Consider the following 17,289-nt stretch of genomic DNA (forward strand, 5'->3'; position numbering starts at 1 on the left):
TATCGTGAGATTTTGAGTGCAAACCTCCTTCCATCAGCAAGGGCATTGAAGATGAAACGTGGCTGGGTCTTTCAACATGACAATGATCCAAAGCACACCGCCAGGGCAACGAAGGAGTGGCTTCGTAAGAAGCATTTCAAGGTCCTGGAGTGGCCTAGCCAGTCTCCAGATCTCAACCCTATAGAAAACCTTTGGAGGGAGTTGAAAGTCCGTGTTGCCAAGCGAAAAGCCAAAAACATCACTGCTCTAGAGGAGATCTGCATGGAGGAATGGGCCAACATACCAACAACAGTGTGTGGCAACCTTGTGAAGACTTACAGAAAACGTTTGACCTCTGTCATTGCCAACAAAGGATATATTACAAAGTATTGAGATGAAATTTTGTTTCTGACCAAATACTTATTTTCCATCATAATATGCAAATAAATTGTTAAAAAAACAGACAATGTGATTTTCTGGATTTTTTTTTTCTCAGTTTGTCTCCCATAGTTGAGGTCTACCTATGATGTAAATTACAGACGCCTCTCATCTTTTTAAGTGGTGGAACTTGCACTATTGCTGACTGACTAAATACTTTTTTGCCCCACTGTATATATATATATATATATATATATATAGAGGGTACGGAAAGTATTTAGACCCCATTAAATTTTTCACTCTTTGTTTCATTGCATCCATTTTTGGTTCATTTTTTCCTCATTAATGTACGCTCTGCACCCCATCTTGACTGAAAAAAACAATTGTAGAAATTTTTGCAAATTTAATTAAAAAGAAAGAGTTTAATATCGCATGGTCATAAGTATTCAGACCCTTTGCTCAGACACTCATATTTAAGTCACATGCTGTACATTTCCTTGTGAACCTCCTTGAGATGGTTCTTTTTCTTCATTGGAGTCCAGCTGTGTTTAATTAAACTGATATAACTTTATTTGGAAAGGCACACTCCATGTGCGTGTCAGACCAAATGAGAATCATGAGGTCAAAGGTACTGGCCAGGGAGCTCAGAGACAGAATTGTGGCAAGCCACAGGTTACAACAGAATTTCTGCAATACTCAAGGCTCCTGAGAGCACACTGGCCTCCATAATCCTTAAATGGACCACCAGAAGTCTTCCTAGACCTGGCCGTACAGCCAAACTCAGCAATCGTGGGAGAAGAGCCTTGGTAAAGAAGATCCCCAAGATCACTGTGGCTGAGCTCCAGAGATGCAGTAGGGAGATAGGAGAAAGTTCCACAAAGTCAACTATCACTGCAGCCCTCCACCAGTCGAACCTTTATGGCAGAGTTGCCCAATGGAAACATCTCCTCAGTGCAAGACATATGAAAGCCTGCATAGAGTTTGGAAAAAAACACATGAAGTCCTCTCAGACTATGAGAAATAAGATTCTCTGGTCTGATGAAATGAAGATAGACCTTTTTGGTGATTATTCTAAGCAGTATGTGTGGAGAAAGCCAGGCACTGCTCATCACCTGCCCAATACAATCCCAACAGTGAAACGTGGTGGCAGCATCATGCTATGGGGGTGTTTTTCAGTTGTAGGGACAGGACGACTGCTTGTCATTGAAGGAAATTTGAAGTACAGAGATATCCTGGATGAAAACCTCTTCCAGAGTGCTCTGGACCTCTGACTTGGCTGAAGGTTCACCTTCCAACAAGACAATGACCCTAAGCACACAGCTAAAATAACAAAGGAGTGGCTTCAGAACAACTCTGTGACCATTCTTGACTGGCCCAGCCAGAGCCCTGACCTAAACCCAATTGAGCATCTCTGGAGAGTCCTGAAAATAGCTGTCCACCAACGTTCACCATCCAAACTGATGGAACTGGAGAGGATCTGCAAGGAAGAATGGCAGAGGATCCCCAAATCCAGGTGTGAAAAACTTGTTGCATCATTCCAAAGAAGACTCATGGCTGTACTAGCTCAAAAGGGTGCTTCTACTCATTACTGAGCAAAGGGTCTGAATACTTATGACCAGGTGATATTTCAGTTTTTCTTTATTAATAAATTTGCAAAAATTAGCACATTTCTGTTTTTTTCAGTCAAGATGGAGTGGAGAGAGTACATTAATGAGAACAAAATGAACATTTTTGAATTTACCAAATGGCTGCAATGAAACAAAGAGTGAAAAATGTAAAGGGGTCTGAATACTTTATGTACCCCCTGTATAAAACTAAAATGACACATTAGCAATCAGCATATAAAAAATCATTTACTTCAGATCTGAGATATGAATGAAAACAGCCTCTTACCCCAACCTGTCTATCACCCCCAACAACCCCCCACCTTTGTTTGAAATGCAAATACATACAAGTAAGGACCAATTTTTCAGTGCTCAAAAATGGAGAAGTTGTCTCTTCGGCGGTACAGTGTTTATCCCAGAAGAATATATATGTAATGATGCTGCCTTTTGTCACAGAGAAGCAGCCTAGCGAGAGCGCAGGGAGAGGGAGGAATGAGGCACGCAGTGCACACAGGATCTGAACTAGGCAGGTCACGTGATCACTGCAGGGATGATGGGGGCGGAGCTACTGCGCGAGAACGAAGGGTCTACCAAATAACACAGGACACAGAGTACTAAGACAAGAGACGTAGTCAAAGGACAAGCCGAGGGTCAGGAGCCAAACGGGAGCAAGTTACCAAGGGCCAAAACAGCAGATTAGTCAGAGACAAGCCAAGGGGTCAGAAAGCCAGGACAGACACAGAAGTACAAAGCAGAAAACGGGCAGTAGTCAGGGGCCAAACCATGTCATGCATAGCAAGGCACACGCGCACAGAGGCACAGCGATTACAGATGAATAACCTGGATCAGCTATCTCAAACCAAGTAGGCGGAAGTATAACTGACTCAGAACCCAGGAACTACCAGCATTAAATAGCTGCCCCAGAACCAAAGAGAGGTGGACTAATTTAACCCAGACCTGACCAGGAAGGAACCAGAACCAGCCCATCCAGAGTCATGACAATATATACACTTAATTAAAAATACAGTTAGTAATCTTCACATTTTCACACTGGCCAATGGGTTTTTTTATACTCGCACTTCCTGTTCTTTTAGGGAGAGTTTTCAGAAGTCTCGTTATCATCAGAGGCAAGATTACAATGACTGATAACACCTCTATACACAGCTGATAACACAGGAGATCCACCAATCACAATAGATGATGTCACAACTCACCCTGCCCCTCTCACAATAACCTTTTCACTCACTCATTAGCTGCTTCAGTACAAAAAAATAGGGTTGGGGATCTGTTCACTGGCCAATGTACCTATATTGTTTTCTGAAACAACATGAAGTTAGAGTTTAAAAAATTCTGAGTAGTCGGTGTGAAAATTGCAAGATTTCTATTTATTTATTGTACAAAAAAAATTCTCCTCCCAAAAATATATTTAACATCAAAGCCTTATTTTAGTAATAGGTTTTTTTTGTGGCTTTTCTTTAAGTTCATGTCACTAGAACGTCATTGGGTTTGTATGTTATGTAGGAAAACATGTTAAATATGGTGCTTATGTTGGGTCTTTATGTTGGGTGTTTGTCTTTCACAGTCATGCTCAAATTTGATTAAAGGGAACCTGTCACCCCGAAAATCGCGGGTGAGGTAAGCCCACCGGCATCAGGGGCTTATCTGCAGCATTCTGTAATGCTGTAGATAAGCCCCCGATGTTACCTGAAAAAGGAGAAAAAGACGTTATATTATACTCACCCAGGGGCGGTCCCGCTGCTGGTCAGGGCAGAGCAAAGTACGCCTGCGCCGGAGCCGTGGCTGAAGATCAGAAGAGGACGTCATGGAAAGAAGATAGGAGGCGACGCAGCGGACCGGAGACGCCCATCCGACCTGACCAGCAGCGGGACCGCCCCTGGGTGAGTATAATCTAACGTCTTTTTCTCCTTTTTCAGGTAACATCGGGGGCTTATCTACAGCATTACAGAATGCTGCAGATAAGCCCCTGATGCCGGTGGGCTTACCTCACCCGCGATTTTCGGGGTGACAGGTTCCCTTTAATGATTAATTTTACCTAGCAGAATTACATTTTTTAGATATTTTTTTAAACCTATAAAAGCTGGTTAGTATACTTCTCATAGGAGATGTTAGGCAATAGGACTATGTAAGGAAACCATAGTCAGTAATTTGTCTGCATGTGACAAACTAAGCTCATGGGTCCAAATCCAACCAAGACGACTCATAATCATCTAAATGTCCATCAAAAAATTATTCCCACCTCTATCTTTCAAGACTGAGACAAGAATGACTCCATCAAGCTCCGACCACTTAAGGTGGAGCTTCAGAAACAACCAAGAGCTTAGCTACGATATTTTAGTAACTTGGGAAGGTAGAGCTAGAAATAACCCTTAAAATAATCAAAAGTATTCAAGAATCACCCGGCACTCAAAAATTGTGAAAAGTTACAATTACAGTTTATTATTATCCAGACATAGAACCAGTTTGTTTGTTGAACGTTTTCGGTCCCAGATGGACCTTCTTCAGAACAGTTCAATTTATCTGGAATGGAAGGATAATGCGTATGGCCAGTAGGGGGATCCCTCTGACAATGTACTGGCTATCACCACACTACATGCAATGTGTACATCTGGGGTGTGTAGTGCACAGCGGCGCTACAGAGATCCGGAGGTCAGCACGTGGTGAAGCAGCAGCACTGGTGGCGTGCTAGGTCGCCGAAGGGAATAGGTGTTTATCTATTTTTACCTTAAAATAATCAGTTTTTGAACCATACTCCTAAGGCTACTTTCACACTAGCGTAGTTTGGCCTCCGTCGCGATGCGTCGTTTGGAAGAAAAACACATCCTGCAAAGTTGTGTGCAGGATGCGTTTTTTCTTATAGGCTTGTATTAGCGATGCATTGCCACACGTCGCAACCGTCGTGCGACGGTTGCGTTGTGTTGCGTCGGACCGTTGGCACCAAAAAACGTTGCTTGTAATGTTTTTTGGTGCGTCGTGTCCGCCATTTCCGACCGCGCATGCGTGGCCGGAACTCCGCCCCCTTCTCCCCGCAACTCACAATGGGGCAGCGGATGCATTGTAATAATGCATCCGCTGCCACCGTTGTACAGCGTTGAGACAGGATGCGTCGGTACGTCGGCCCGACGCACTGCGACGGGCCAACGCCGACGCTAGTGTTAAAGTAGCCTAAGGCACAAATCTTTTAAAAAGAATGTGTCATCAGAAAATTACATTGTTTTTATGTTAAATGTATTTTTTTTATTTTTGGTTAGTTTTCAAATTACTTATCTGTGTTAAAAAAAATATTTTATTTTTTACACTGGCCACTGGGACAATTATAGTTATGTCTTATCAGAAGGTTTCCATGAAGTTGTTTCACATTTTTATGTCTTAGTATAGATTTTACATTTCAATATGTCCTGGTTTCCATGCATATATTCAGACCTTGACTCTGTTTCTCTTTTCCAGGTTGTCTTCTCTGATCGTGGATGTTTAGGACAGCTTAACAATTGTCTAAAAACGATGCAGGCTCTGGATGATGGACTCAGGACTTGTGCTGCTTCTATGACCTTCACTGCATTAATAGCAGAATGTACAAAAAAGAAAGAGGACCTTGATAAAAACACTGCTGATATTCATCATAATCTACACTCTATTCTTGACAAAAATAAAATTGACACAAGAAAGTAAGTAAAAAAATTTAATGACTGGATAAGGTGCAAAACAAAAGTAAAATTTAGGGGTCTCAGTTGCATCTGGGCTCTAGTGTTTGAGAGGGCCAAAAGACCACATAAGAATACACTATTACTCATAGCACATGGTAGGTGGGGGCCCTATTAAAAGATTTTCCATTGGGGCCCATGGGTGGCAAGTTAAACCTCTGATCCATATAGCTCTAGTAATGGCTTTATGATACTAAATAGTCATGATGAGGAAATCAAGCTGTGGCATAAATGCATTAGTGACTGCTATGGGGTCCGTGAGCACCCCTGCCTGGTGTTTGTCATCTTCTCCCAATGTGCCTTGTATTTTTTCATTAGAAGTGTTTGTATGGATCATGCTCTGAGCTCGCTTCATTCCCGGCTGGTGGCGACTCTTTTAGAAACACAACAGAGACTCCTGCCAGTAACTGCTGCATCTAGAACTAGCTCTGAGCACAGCAGTTTAACCCCTTAGATTCCATGGTGAACAGTGATCATGTCATCTATAGTGGCAAGATTGGAAGGAGGCTCAGTCACCCCAATTGGGCACCTGCACTGTGACCTAAGTCCAGGTAAACTATACAGAAAGGACATTGTAAAAAGTTTGAAGGCGTCACCCTGGAAAGTCATGGTGGAAACTTTGGAAATTGAGCCTTCATCCCTCTACCGCTGACTAGCACAGCTCAGAGGATCCTTCAGTTTTTACTAAGATTGTTTGAACCAGAAAAGTGATTTACTATGAATCTAAATATAATCCCCTGTGTTTATGTTATCGTTATGTCTCCAGGAACTTGTCACTCATTGCTCATGGTGTCATTAGTTTCAGTTGGAGGAATGTGGTTGGGGAGCTCATGACACAAACAGAAGTTCAAAGTCATTGTAGTCTCATACGTGGAGTTACATTTCTTTATCTATATACACACATATGTACAGTACTATGGAAGAATTTCTGCAAAGTAAGAAGCTTTAAAAAAATAAAAGTGTGTAATAGTTTATTTTTATCATTTAACAAAATGCAAACTGAATAAACAAAAGAGAGAAATTTAAATCATCTCAATATATGGTGTGGCCACACTTTCCTCCCAACATCAATTCTTCTAGGTTCACGCACACAGAGGTTTTTCAGGAACTCAGCAGGGAGTTTGTCCCAAACATCTTAGAGAACTAACCACAGATCTTCTATGGATGTTGCATGTGCATATCCTTCTGTATCTTCATGTAATCCCAGACAGACTGGAGGATGTTGAGCTCAGGGCTCTGCGGGGCCAGATCATCACTTCAGGACTCTTTACTTTTCTTTATGCTGAAGATGGTTCTTAATGACATTGGCTGGATGTTTGGGGTTGCTGTCCTTCTGTAGAATAACTTAGGAGCCAATCAAATGCATCCCTGATGGAATTGCATTTGACACAAGTGTGCGCTTGTGTCCCTCAGCATTGATGACGCCAAAAAGTGGGCAACATTGAGAACCCTAGACAAAATAGTTGTCTAGGGCTAGTAACGATCTGGTAGAAGATTTACACAGTAAAATATCGATATTTTCAGATTATACAAAGCTATGTAAAGCAGTCAATACAAGAGAAGATGGTGTTCTGCTACAGATGGATCTGGATAAGTTTGAAACTTGGGCCATGAGGTGGCAGATGAGGTTTAACAATGATAAATGTAACTTTATACACATGGGAAGAAGGAATCAATATCACCATTATTATTATTATTTATATAGCACCATTAATTCCATGGTACTGTACACTAGATGGGGTTACATCAAAATAAAAATATCACTTACAGTAAACAAAACTAACAATGACAGTCTGATACAGAGGAGAGAGGACCCTGCCCTTGCGGGCTTACATTCTACAGGATTATGGGGAAGGAGACAGTAGGTCGAGGGTTGCAGTAGCTCCAATCGTATATATACAATTAGAAAGAGGAGTCAGAAGCTGCCAGTTAGATCAATAAAATTGTTTCAAACATTTATTAAATACCAACATGATATACAAAGTCAAATAAACAACTAGTACAAAATATATAGTCCATATAGGGTTACTATGTGAAGGGTACAGGTAACAGATTCATGTACCACAACAGAATGTCAAACGACTTAAGGTCCCAGGTTCAAAGCACAAGGTAAGTATACCATAGTAGTGATAAAACACTTGTTAATCTCACGGTGAGCCATATAAAGTAACTATATATGGAATAATAAGCTGTGTATATGTGCCTAAAGTGCAAAGTGCTGTGCAAAATAGTATTTCTCTATCGCCTTTCATTGGGGGACACAGGAACCATGGGTGTATGCTGCTGCCACTAGGAGGCTGACACTATGCAAATAAAAAAGTCAGCTCCTCCCCTGCAGTGTACACCCTACCGACAGGAAGTAGGATATTCAGCAGTTTAGCTTAGTGTCAGTAGGAGGTGGACACGGGTCTTTCATTAGACCCTTATCTACCTCAATGTGCGTCGTTCCTTTTCAGGTTTTTCCGGAGGGGATACAGGATGATTAGTCACACCTGTAGTCCCACAAAGCGGACTATGAGTACGGCGTGTACTGCCACCCCGTATCCTCATAGATCCCTCTCCAGGACCAAGATCCTAGCACACAAGCGTGCTCAGAAGTCCGGTCCTGGCTCCGTCCCCCACCCACTCGCCCACCAGAGCCTGTCGGTTGGAGGTGACGAGGACGTCCATCACCAGCTCCATGGACGTCTCATCCCCCTCAGGTTAGTAACGGCGTGGGATGTTTAGGTGAGTATTTTCCATGCTCCCTTTTCCCAGATCACTCGCAGTGTGGGGGAGCAGAGGTCCCTGAGGCACGATTTTTACTTTTATGTTAGGAATCCCAGAATAGCATCGCAGCGGGTCAGGCAGCAGCGCTCCCTTTTGAGCTGCGGTGATGGCAGGCTAGGTACGCTGGCTCTGTCTCTTCTTCTGCCGCCATCAGCGCGACACTCTGACAGTCTGCCGCACCGCTTCCCCCTGGGCCGCACTGTTCGTCGGCAACATTGCTTTTCTGTCCCTGCGCGGCGGCCTTGGCAGACTGCCGCGCTGCTCTTTCCCTGTGGCGTTCTGCTTCGGCGCCGCGGCTCTCTTATCCGGCGGCGCCGGCCTCTAATTTAGGCCCCGGTTCCGGCCGGGGCCTACTTCCGACGCCGCGACCCTACTCTTCGTTCCCTCGGGCGACCCTGGCAGGCTGCCGCACTGCTCTGCGGCGCACTGTTCCGGGGCCGTGGCCTCTTCTACCGGCGCGCCGGCCTCTAATTTAGGTCCCGGCTTCTGCCGGGGCCTACTTCCGGTACCGCGCTCCTCCACTTCCGGTTTCTTCGGGCGGGCTTTCTCCCGCCCGACAATCTCTTTTCTCCCCGCCCACCGGCGCCATCTTGGTGCTCCTGGGCCCATGATTGCTACACCGCTGCTTAGCGCCACATCGCAGCAGGGCGCACGTTCCAGCGCCCTTTTCAGCGGTCTCCTTCTGCGGTTCTTCCAGACTGCAGCCAGGCCCTTTCTTTCCCCAGCACACGTTTCCTCCGGCGGGGTCCCCTGCATCCTCCTTAGGTTGCCATCTCATCGCTGGTGCCCTGGATCTGTGCCATGATGCCGGTCGCAGCTACAGCCAGGAGCAGTCTGCAGGACCCTACTATTACTGTGAGTAGCTCTGCTATGCAGCCTATTACTCCCCTCTCCTGTTTCCCTAACCTTCGGACATCATTTAGTGGGTCTGCTCCCAGGCCTAACCCTATAAGGAGAGCGTTCCCGTCCTCCTGCTTCCTCTTGTCAGCTGCAGCAACTCCCTGTCCAGGAGTCCCTAACCCGGGTGAGGCCGAGACCCCTATCCCTGGGTGGGTTTTCCTTCTGTCTCAGTCTGGGGCGGACCTCACCAGGATGTCACGACCTTGGTATCCGTGCCTGTCCGCAATCGCTAGTGGGTCACAGGATTCTCCGTCCAGCCTACAAGAGATACAGAACAGGGGGATACAGGGTGAACAGTCACACCTGCAATCCCACATTATGGACTATGAGTACGGCGTGTACTGCCACCCCGTATCTTTATAGATCCGACGGCAGGACCATGATCCTAGCACACAAGCGTGCTTAGAGGTTCGGTCCCAGCTCCATTCCCCACCCACTCGCCCTCCAGAGCCTGTCGGAGGAGACCATGACGTCCACCATCAACCCCATGGACGTCTGACACCTGTCTTTCCCGCTCCATCTTGCCCTCCGGTCTGGACCGGTGAGATCCCTCTTCCTGATCCTCCTCTCTATCGAGAGAGAGACGGGCTTCCTCGGTCATGTTTGCAGAGGAAGTTTCAGACTTGGATAGCCTTATTGATGCGATCAACCAGACCCTAAGCATCATGGATACCTCTACGGAACCCGCAAAATAGGCGGTTTTCGTTTAGACGGTCAAACCACTTTCCAGGACCTTTGCCCCACACACGCTGAACAGGTGGTGGTACTTGCCAGGAGAAATGCGAGCCATACCAGATGCTTGCAGACAGGGAAGCGTCTCGGCATCCTATATCCCTTCTCTCCTGAGCTCATCGCTAACTGGACTGATTCCTCGGCAGGAAGCGGGCAATTCTGGACTCGTCAGTTCCCAGACTGTCTATCAGCTTGGCACGGGTTCCAAGGATACTTTTATAGAACCGCTGGAAAAATCAGCCTTTTGTAACGGCTGCTTCTACTTTGTGCCTCGGCCATTGCCTCTACCTGGGTCTCAGGGACCATGGATAGATGGACCAAACAGCCTTGTAAGAGCACCCCGCCTGAAGCTCCTCCGGGGGAGCTAGCCGACCTGACGGACCGGATTTCCTATGCAGGGAAATATTTGGTATCTGCCTCCCTAGATGCGCAGCTTGTGCAGCTCACGCATCCAGCATTATGGTGGCCATCCGACGGAATATTCGGCTCTACACACAGCCCTTCCGGGGGGCCTGTTTCTTTGGCTACATGAGGGAACAAATTATTAATGATGCCACGGGAGGCACGAGTTCCCTTTGTCCCTTCGCTGTTTTGCGGCGTCGGAAGATTCCTCTAGCTAACACAGACTGCGATCTCGTCTGGCTAGAGAAAAGGCTTTCCTTTAAGCCTATCCCTTCCCGGTGTGCCCGCAACTCCCATGGTTGGTCCACCAGGCCTAGACCTGGCAGATCTTCTCCGGCATAATAACTCGTGCTAACGGCCCAGCGTTTCTTCCAGTTTGGGCGGGCATCTCCTGCCTTTTTCAGGGATGTTTGGCTAGCTTCGGTGGAGGACGCCTAGATCAGGGAGGTGGTATCCTCTGGATACAAGATAGGGTTCGCTTAGCGGCCCGGAATCGCTTCTTTGAATCCCGCCCTCTAAAAATCTTCCTCTGATCTTGGGTTTCTTTGCGTCCATTACCTTCCTTCTTTGTTCGGAGGTTATTGTTTCCGTCCCACAGCAGGTACGCTTCCCAGGTTTCTATCCAAACCTGCTTGTAGTGCCGAAGAAGAGCGGCGCAGTTCGACCCTTTCTGTCTCTGAACTTGGTGAACAGAAGGTTCCGCATGCGGCATTTCAGGATGAAGTTTCTCTGTTCAGTCCTGGCTTCCATGGACCCACAGGATTTCCTGTGCTACACGGATATCCAAGAGGCCTTGCTCCATGTCCTGATTTTCCTTGATGATCAGGGGCCTTAGTGCTCATTCCATACCTTGAAGTAATCCTCATCAAGCCTCTGCCCCTCTCTCAGGCCCCGAGGGTCTGACCATCGTCCTAGACTCCCTGTCCTGTTTCTGGTGGCTGGCCAACAGAACAAAGTCTTGTCTTGTTCCGAGTCAGCGTCTCGTCCTCTTAGGCATGTTGTTCGACATCGCTAGGGGTTTTTCTTCTTGAGAAGCGGGCAATTCTCCATACAGAGTTCGCTCTCTGCAGGGCCCTCGGCTGCCTTCCTTCCGTTCAGCTACGACGGTCCTGTGAGGCATGGTGACAGCTCCGTAAGCGTTCTCTTTTGCGCGGTTCCACTTGGGACCACTTCAGCAGGCCATCCTTCCTCAGTGGGACACGTCTGTGCTGTCTCTGGACCCTCCAATCCGACTTTCCATCAGATTCTAATAGCCTCTCAACTGGTGGCTGTCATCCCCTCTCATTCCTCATGTCCGGTCCTCCCCAAGGCAGGTGGTGACGACGGTCACCAGCCTTCCCGGCTGGGGTGCGTTTTCTCGCCATCCGTCATTGAAGGGGGCGTTGGTCGGAGCAAGGGTCCTCTCCGCCGATCGACACCATTGAGAGAGGGGCCTTTCTTCTATCCCTGAGTCACTGGGAAAGGCTTCTCAGACGTCTGCCAGTCAGAATCCAGACGTCCAATGCCTCGGCTGTGGCTTATGTCAATCGCCAGGGAGGGAATCAGTCTCTTGGCTATGGCGGAGGTATCCAGGATCCTCTGGGCAGAGGCGACGGTTTCAGCACTATCCACAGTGTATATCCCCGGCGTGGACAACTAGGCCGCAGTGTTTTCTCTGCCGTGAGGGCCTTGCGGCAGGACAGGGGTCCCGACTCAGGAGGTCTTCCTTCAAATTTTCCTTGGATGAGGAATTCCAGACACCGATCTCCTGGTGGCCCGACTGCTTAGGAAGAGTCCACCGTTTTGTTTCCAACTCCGCAATCCTCTTGTGGTGGATACCGATACCTTGACCATTCCTGGGTCGCCATTTGTACTTACCTTTCTGTTCCTCCCTCCCCTTTCTTCCCAGACTGTTGAAGATCTATGCGGAGGGGGTGCCGGTCATTCTGACCGCACCAGATTGGCCCAGAAGGTCTGGTTCGCTGAGATCGTTTATCTCCTCGCGGACTCTCACTGGAGGCCCCAGTCAGGTCAGATCTTCTGTACTAGGGACCCATCTGCCGCAGAATTCTTGGTGTCTCAGGTTAACAGCTTTGCTGTTGAAACCTTCCTTTTTGGCCGTTCTCTCTAGGTGGGACTTGATGCTGGCCTTGCCCTTAGTTTTCTGAAGGGTCAGATAGCAACCCTTTCCATCCTTTTTCTGAAGTCCCTTTTCAGAGGTCCTTTGCTACTGGCTATCACGGTACGAAGATTTATATCCGTCCCGTTCTCAGATCAGGACCTTTCTTCAGTAGCGCATGCGGCTCCCTCGTACCACACTTCCGTGGATCCCTGGGACCTCAGTCTTGTTCTGGAGGCTCGGTGGACTTTCTCCCTTGAGCCTCTCCTTGAGCCTCACTGTCTGCTCTGTCCTGCAAGGTGGCTTTGCTGGTGGCCATCTCCACGCATCTCGGAGTTGGTGGCTCTCTCCTATCGCCCCTTTCTTGGTTTTTCACCAGGATAGGGTAGTTTTACGGCCTTCGTCGCCTTTTCTTCCCAGGGTGGTGTCCTCCTTTTACTTGAATAAGATCGTCCTTCCCACCTTTGTCCAGCTCCGATCGATTCTCTGGGGCATTCTCTGAACAGGCTAGACCTGGTCAGGGCGGTGAGGATCTATTTGTGTAGGGCCGCCTTCTTTAGGAAGAAGGTCTGTCCTTTGTCATTCCAGACGGTACGCCAAGAGGCCTGCCGGCTTCCAAGATTACGATTGTTCTCTGGATCAGACCTGCCATTCTGGAGGCTCACCGGATCAAGAACAGAGTGACTCCTCACTCTGCTCCGGGCAGTGGGCGCCTCCTGGGCGGTACACCATGGGGCATCCGCCCTACATCTTTGCTAGGTGGAAACCTAGTGTTCCGGTCACTCCTTTGCCAAGGGGTTATAAGCTCCATACCTACGCTTCGGCAGTTGCCAGCCTAGGCGGAAGGATCTTGCAGGCGGCAGTGGTGATTCCTCCGACCTGAATGGAGTTTTTCTGCTGTTCCCACCCCAGGGACTGCTTTGGGACGTCCCATGGTTCCTGTGTCCCCCAATGAAAGGCGATAGAGAAAACAGGATTTTTGGTTGCTTACCGTAAAATCTGTTTCTCGGAGCCTTCATTGGGGGACACAGCACCCTCCCAAGTTGAACAGCTCTGTTTACTGTATACGTTTGAGTTCTTTGAACACTCTTTGAGTGTTTGAAACTGTTGATCTGTGAAGCGCCGTGGAGTTTGTTGGCGCTATATAGATAAAGTTTATTATTATTATATTATTATTCTTTCTCTTTTACACGTTGCTTCTCCTACTGCTTTCTCACTAACTGAATATCCTACTTCCTGTCGGTAGGGTGTACACTGCAGGGGAGGAGCTGACTTTTTTATTTGCATAGTGTCAGCCTCCTAGTGGCAGCAGCATACACCCATGGTTCCTGTGTCCCCCAATGAAGGCTCCGAGAAACAGATTTTACGGTAAGCAACCAAAAATCCTGTTTTACTCATAAAAACAGGTACACAGAGTACACAAATATACATCACATGTGAAGAAGCCTACGCGAATCGCACGTAGGGGCTGGCGCTTTTCACGTCCACTCCACGACTAACATGGGTAAGGTCCTGTCCTAGACAATTTTGAGACAGTTACTTTATATGGCTCACAGTGAGATTAACAAGTGTTTTATCACTACTATGGTATACTTACCTTGTGCTTTGAACCTGGGACCTTAAGTCGTTTGACATTCTGGTGTGGTACGTGAATCTGTTACCTGTACCCTTCACATAGTAACCCTATATGGACTATATATTTTGTACTAGTTGTTTATTTGACTTTGTATATCATGTTGGTATTTAATAAATGTTTGAAACAATTTTATTGATCTAACTGGCAGCTTCTGACTCCTCTTTCTAATTGTATATGTACTAGTGGGAGTTTTGTCTGTCCTTGAGAGGACGTATATGTGGCTCTGATCTAATTAATTAGTAGCTACAATCGTGTTGAGGTGGCCGTGTGGTCATTACAGGCTGTAAGCTTCTTTGAAGAAATGGGTTTTCAGGTTCCGTTTGAAAGATCAAAGGTGGTGGATAACCGGACGTGTTGGGGCACAGAATTCCAGGTGATGGGGGATATTTGGGAGAAGACTTGGAGGTGATTGGGTGAGGAGTGAATAAGCGTGGTGGAGAGAAGGAGGTCTTGGGAGGACCGGAGGTTATGTGAGGGAAGATATTGAGAGATTAGTTCGGAAATGTACAGAGGAGAAAGGTTATGGAGGCTTTGTAGGTCAGTGTTAGTAGTTTAAACTGGATACGCTGGGACATTGGGAGCCAGTGAAGAGATTTGCAGAGGGGGGAAGTAGGAGTGTAGCGAGTATATAGATTAATTAGTCGGGTCCTAACAAGTTTGGGGCTGTATTTCCCAATTGGAGTTAGAGATTTGGTCAGGATTAATGATATAGTCACTGTTGGGAAATACAGACAGATACTTACCCATCATACAATACCATAGGGAGGCATCTGATTGGCTCCAAATATATTCTGCATTCAGACAATGACCCCCAACATACGGCAAATGCCATTAAGAACGATCTTCACAATAAAGAACAAATAGTCCTGGAAGTGATGATTTGGCCCCACAGAGCTCTGATCTCAGCATCAACCAGTCTGTCTGGGATTACACGAAGAGACGGAAAGATTTTCACAAGCCTCATACAGAGAAGATCTGTTGTTGGTTCTCCAGAATGTTTGGAACAACCTCTCTGCCAAGTTCCTTCAAAAACTGTGTACAAGTACACCTAGAAAAACTGATGAAGGCAAAGAGTGGTCACCAAATAATGAGCTGAGTTAGATTTCTGTTTTACTCATTCATTTTATATTTTCTTAATTGATAAAAAATAAACTAACACTTTTAATTTTGAAAACTTCTTACTTTGCAGCATTTTTCCACACCTGCCTAAAAGTTTCACACAAGTCTGTATATACACACGTTCATATACACGATCACACAGAGTCAATGCATAGTTTTACTTATGGATGGTCACTACATTGTATTCCTCCTCTTTATACGCAGTGTTACATCAGCTGAAAATGGAGTGAAGTCAAATCCCACCAAAACCAACGGATCCCTGGAGGTAACGTATAGACATAGCGGATATAGCGATGTGGCACTTCATGTCACCAACATGGTGTTTATATGTGACCAGATGTGATCGTGCTCATTGTACTGTGTCATAATATAGGTATGTGAAACAGACTCTGTGCCTCAAGGAACGAACATGACCGAGGATAACGAGTCAATTGGTTTAACCCTAGAGCTGCTGCAACAGAGGTAACTTGAAAGTATAGGTAAATGGCTCATTCACAGCCAATGACAGTGCGGCTACTGGGAGAAAATGAACTTATATCTTCCCTGCAGCCTCTAGGCTTCAATTATCGAGGTGGTGTAGTGAGTGATTACAATAATTGCTCACTATACTATGATGGCTCTTATAATTCCCCGACACATTGACTGACAGCTCGCTCTGCACCGATCGTTCCGTGGACAGTTTTATCTATCTATTTTTAAATCCATCCTTCCATCCAGTTTTACTTTTTCTGTGTGAACACAGGTTTTTTTTTTAGGTTTTTAAAACCAAATTGTTTTCTAGGGGAAACCATTTCATGAAATGCTCTGCTTTTGGAGGAGCTTTTCTTTTTGTTCCCTGATGCACTTGTGAAGTTTTTTTTCCTGATGTGTTTTTTGTAGCTTTAACTGGAAAGTGCCTAATTTGGAGCGCTTTCCACCAGGAGCCACACCAAAGAAGTGACCTGCACTTTCTTTTCTCCCACCGGGCATTTTTCTAAACCTGAAGCCGAAAAAAAATATCTGTATGACTGAACATACAGCAAAGTGGCTTTAACATAAAAATTAATTTGAAGAGTCCTTTATGTGATTTTTCAGTTGTTTTTTGAAGTGGACTACTCAAAAAAAATCTTGTAAAAACAACTCTGCGTGCACATACACTAAGTGGTTGTCCCGGATGTATTGACTACTTATAGATGACCTTAGTCCGGCACCCTCATGGATCAGGTGGTTGCCAGTCTTATAACTGTTGGAAGTACACAGTGTATAGAGCCGATATATGACAGCTTCATGCACTGTATTGGCCGTTCTTGGCTACAGTTCAGCTCCCATTGAAGTAAATGGAACCCAAAAACAGCAAAAGGATTGGTCATCAAAATTTGAGTTTTAGACACCCCCTCTAAATATCTTTCAGGCAGTGTACATCTGTATATGATGGAAATGATAACAAGTCTTTGTCCTGTTTACCCTCCAGATATAATACAGAGAAAAGAGATCTAGAAGTGTTCATACAAAGCTCGAGAGACAAACTGGTGGCCGAAAGTCCAAAAGGAGTTCAGGATATGAAGGACCTTCAGCGAAAACTTCATGAACTGCAGGTACAGTTGGTCTGATTCCCAGTCTTATATTATTCAGCCTAAAGGGGTTGTCTCTGCTCATTACATGACTTATTCTTAGGGTAGACTCAGTACGACTCCAATCAAGTGGATAGGAGCTGAGCTGTAGCTCTGGGCAGCGACCACTACTTAGTGAATGGAGCTGTGCTTTACTGGCTCCGTTCTCTGCTTACATCTGAGTGTTGCTGGAGCTGAAAACAGCTGATCTGTGGAGGTGCCCGGTGCCAGTCCCACAACGGTGCAGTGCAGTGAAGCAGCTTTTTGCATCTGATAAATATAGGTGGTAGGATAGCTCATTTCTGGGTGACATTTTATCACTTATCCAGAAGATAGGTGATAACTGTATGGTCACACTTTCACA

The 17,289-nt window shown here is 46.1% G+C and overlaps 1 protein-coding gene across 4 annotated transcripts in view; it reads left to right on the forward strand.

Annotated features, from left to right (window-relative positions):
• Positions 1 to 17,289, forward strand: part of SYNE2 (spectrin repeat containing nuclear envelope protein 2) — a 395,759-nt gene that overhangs the window by 119,226 nt on the left and 259,244 nt on the right. For all 4 annotated transcript variants that reach the window (XM_069733882.1, XM_069733900.1, XM_069733891.1 and 1 more), the window contains exons 24-27: positions 5,427 to 5,644; positions 15,541 to 15,601; positions 15,710 to 15,798; positions 16,787 to 16,910. In XM_069733882.1, coding sequence (XP_069589983.1) covers positions 5,427 to 5,644; positions 15,541 to 15,601; positions 15,710 to 15,798; positions 16,787 to 16,910 — 492 coding nt within the window. The remainder of the gene's footprint in view (positions 1 to 5,426; positions 5,645 to 15,540; positions 15,602 to 15,709; positions 15,799 to 16,786; positions 16,911 to 17,289) is intronic.

This window comes from Ranitomeya imitator, chromosome 1 (genome assembly GCF_032444005.1).
Source record: "Ranitomeya imitator isolate aRanImi1 chromosome 1, aRanImi1.pri, whole genome shotgun sequence".
Classification (NCBI taxonomy): Eukaryota; Metazoa; Chordata; class Amphibia; order Anura; family Dendrobatidae; genus Ranitomeya; species Ranitomeya imitator.